The sequence below is a fragment of the Octodon degus genome, unplaced genomic scaffold (assembly GCF_000260255.1).
Source record: "Octodon degus isolate 3935 unplaced genomic scaffold, OctDeg1.0 scaffold00100, whole genome shotgun sequence".
Lineage (NCBI taxonomy): Eukaryota > Metazoa > Chordata > Mammalia > Rodentia > Octodontidae > Octodon > Octodon degus.
Window position 1 is genome coordinate 8,954,409 of NW_004524676.1, and position 3,183 is coordinate 8,957,591.

A 3,183-nucleotide genomic window follows, 5' to 3' on the forward strand; every position below is an offset into this window, starting at 1 on the left:
CAAAATAAATAAATAAATAAATAAATAAATAAATAAATAAATAAATAGTATAGGTGCGTGAATTCAGCAGAACAATCCAACACAGTCCAGAATAGTAGTGGGTTATCCACAGAGGCCCTTAGGACAATATTTAATGCTAATGGGTTTTAACATACTCTGTATTTTTTGATCTATTGCTGTCACTTTTGTTTTCAATGCTTATCTTGTAAGAGTCTCTTTAAGTTGGCTTATATCCTTTTTTTCTTTCCCTTTTCCTCTTTTCCCTCCTCTTTTATCCCACTCCTTTTCTTTTTAAAAATTAGATAGGGTCTCATCATGTTGCCTAGGCTGTTCTCTGGTTCCTGTGCTCAAGCAGTGTGCCTCAGCCTCCCAGTTGCTGGGACTGCAGCTTGTGCTCTTGTGCCCAGCTGCTTGTACCCTTCTGATATGGTCTTAATAATCTTTATTTATTTATTGAGAAAACTTGCTTTGATCCTCCTGCCTCAGCCTCCCAGGTGCTGGTACTACAGGAATACAGACCATGCCCAGCTGGCAGTGTAATTTTTGTGGCCTGCTCAGCCCACCCTGGGGGGTGGGGCTGGTATGGCACATGCCAGGGATCAAACTGTGGTCCCTGCACTTGTGTCAGGTCTTTGTGTCAGCTGAACTATCTTGGCCCACAAGACTTTTTTTTTTTCTGGAACCACGGATTGAACTCAGGTCCTTGAGCCTACCAGGCAAGTGCTTATTCTATTGAGCCATCTCCCTGGCCCTTTTCTTTTCTTTTTTTGCACAAGACTACTTTTTGAGCAGCAGATCTGTTTATATTGGGTTATAGTTAAATCTTCTGAGCACTATTGGATTAGGTTTGAAATTGGTGGATCTTTTATTTTATTATTTATTTATTTATTTTTTCTTTTTTGGCAGAACCGGGAATTGAACTCAGGCCCTTGTGCTTGCCAGGGAAGTGCTTATTCTACTGAGCCATCTCCCCGGCCCCGGATCTTTTATTTTTAAATTGGTGGATCTTGATTTGTTTTCTTTTTGATGGTGCTGGGGATTAAACCCAGGGCCATGAGCATGCCAAGCACATACTTCATCCCTGAGCTATTGCTTTTCTGCCTTTTGGCTGAGATCAAGTGTAGTGTCTCCACCTGAGCTATACTCTCCACCCAGCTTCTTGTACTGCATTATTTTTGACTTACATTAAACATAAATTTCAGTAACTAAATTCCACCATACCTCCCTTAGTTGGCATTATCAAGGGAAAGTGTCAGCAACTGATACCAAGATATAACTTTACTAATACTGGTTTTATCCCACAATAAGAAACTGCAACAGTAAACTTGCTTTCTTTGGAAAGAGAAAGTGTTGGGGTCATTTGGACTGGCAATACAACTCTTTATTTTTAGAGAATGTTTGATTTAAAACTTTTTTTTTTTGTACCAGGGATCAAACTCAGGACCTTGTGCTTGCCAGGCAGTCAATTAATGCCACTACGCTATCTCCCTGGCCCTAAAACTATTTAATGCTTGCACTCAAACTTTTGTTCTTTGAAGTTATTGACCTATATGTAACTTAATACATTACAGCAAATAAATGTATCAGTCTGTTCAAATATACTACAAAAAATAGCTTTGGGAAAGACCAAGATTTAGGATTAGTATAGAAGGCACTTGGAAAGGGCATACATCTTTTGGAAGCCCAGGGCAGAGGAAGCCAGTGGCACAAAACAGGATAGCTGGGTGTGGAAGGACATGCCTAGAATCCCAACATTTGGGAGGCCAAGGCAGGAGGATCACCTTCAGTTTGAGGCCAGCCTGAGCCACATAGGTTTGAGGCAAGACTGAACTACATAGCCACACCCTGTCTCAAAAAAAAAAAAAAAAAATTGTTGAAAGTATGAAAAGGAATTTCTGGAACCTTATATTTGGCTTGTTTACTATTTTATGTTAGTGGTCTGAGATTCAGCAGCCAACCAGACCATGGTTATATACTAGGGAACTTTTGACTCTAAACTGAAAATTTTAATAACATTATAAAAATGAAGTCAAAACACAGTACACTTGGGGCTGGTGAGATGGCTCAGTGGTCTAAAACACCTACTTAGAACAAGCAAAGCACGGGGACCTCGTTTCAATCCCCCAGCACCACATGCCAGCCCGCCCGCCCCCTGGTGGGCTGAGCTGGCCACACACAAAAAATAAATAGATATTAAAAAAAACCCAACAGTACACTTAATGATAATCTTTATATATATTTTCAGGAACCCAAGTGAAAACAAGGCAACTGGGGATAGTGGTACATGCCTATGATCCTAGTACTCTGGGAGGTTGAAAAAGGACAGCAAATTTGAGCCCAGTTTGGACAAATTTAAGAGATTGTATCACAAAATAAAAAAGCCTGAGGATTTCACCCAGTGTTAAGGCCCTGGATAGTTTCCTAGTTTAAATAAACAAATATAAATGAAACACAGAACAAGCATAAGACAATTTAGGCAGGGAACACTTTTTATTCAAAACTCATCAGAGAATGGACAATTTGGGTCTGTGACAAAGCATTCATGTTTTAAAGCATAGGTCAGTAATTGAATGAGAGTATACACTGCTACATATGAATTAACTGATCAGACCACTTTTCAGTGTTTTAAGACAAAATAAGCTTCCCTGTAAAAGCAGCACCTTTGTGACATTCTTAATATTCCTCTCCTTCCTCCTCACCTTCTCCTTCCACAGAATCCACACCAACCTCCTCATAATCCTTCTCGAGGGCAGCCATGTCCTCCCGGGCCTCAGAAAACTCCCCTTCCTCCATCCCCTCACCCACGTACCAGTGAACAAAGGCACGCTTGGCGTACATCAGATCAAATTTGTGGTCCAGGCGAGCCCAGGCCTCAGCGATAGCTGTGGTGTTGCTCAGCATGCACACAGCCCGCTGTACCTTAGCCAGGTCTCCACCAGGCACCACAGTGGGAGGCTGGTAATTAATGCCCACCTTGAAGCCAGTGGGACACCAGTCCACAAACTGGATGGTACGCTTGGTTTTGATGGTGGCAATGGCAGCATTGACATCTTTGGGGACCACATCACCACGGTACAACAGGCAGCAAGCCATGTATTTACCATGGCGAGGGTCACATTTCACCATCTGGTTGGCTGGCTCAAAGCAGGCATTGGTGATCTCTGCTACAGAAAGCTGTTCATG

General features: G+C 41.9%; 1 protein-coding gene across 1 annotated transcript; it reads right to left on the reverse strand.

Annotated features, from left to right (window-relative positions):
* Window positions 1-2,483: 2,483 nt before the first annotated feature.
* LOC101570852 (tubulin alpha chain) lies at window positions 2,484-3,177 on the reverse strand. Its single transcript, XM_023723628.1, has one exon. It carries the CDS (start codon window positions 3,124-3,126, stop codon window positions 2,674-2,676), a length of 453 nt encoding a protein of 150 aa, XP_023579396.1. The 5' UTR covers window positions 3,127-3,177; the 3' UTR covers window positions 2,484-2,673.
* Window positions 3,178-3,183: the final 6 nt, after the last annotated feature.

What these genes read in the sequence shown, in the direction of transcription:
- LOC101570852 (XM_023723628.1), bottom strand. Translation starts at nt 3,126, where the DNA reads ATGGTGAAATGTGACCCTCGCCATGGTAAATACATGGCTTGCTGCCTG.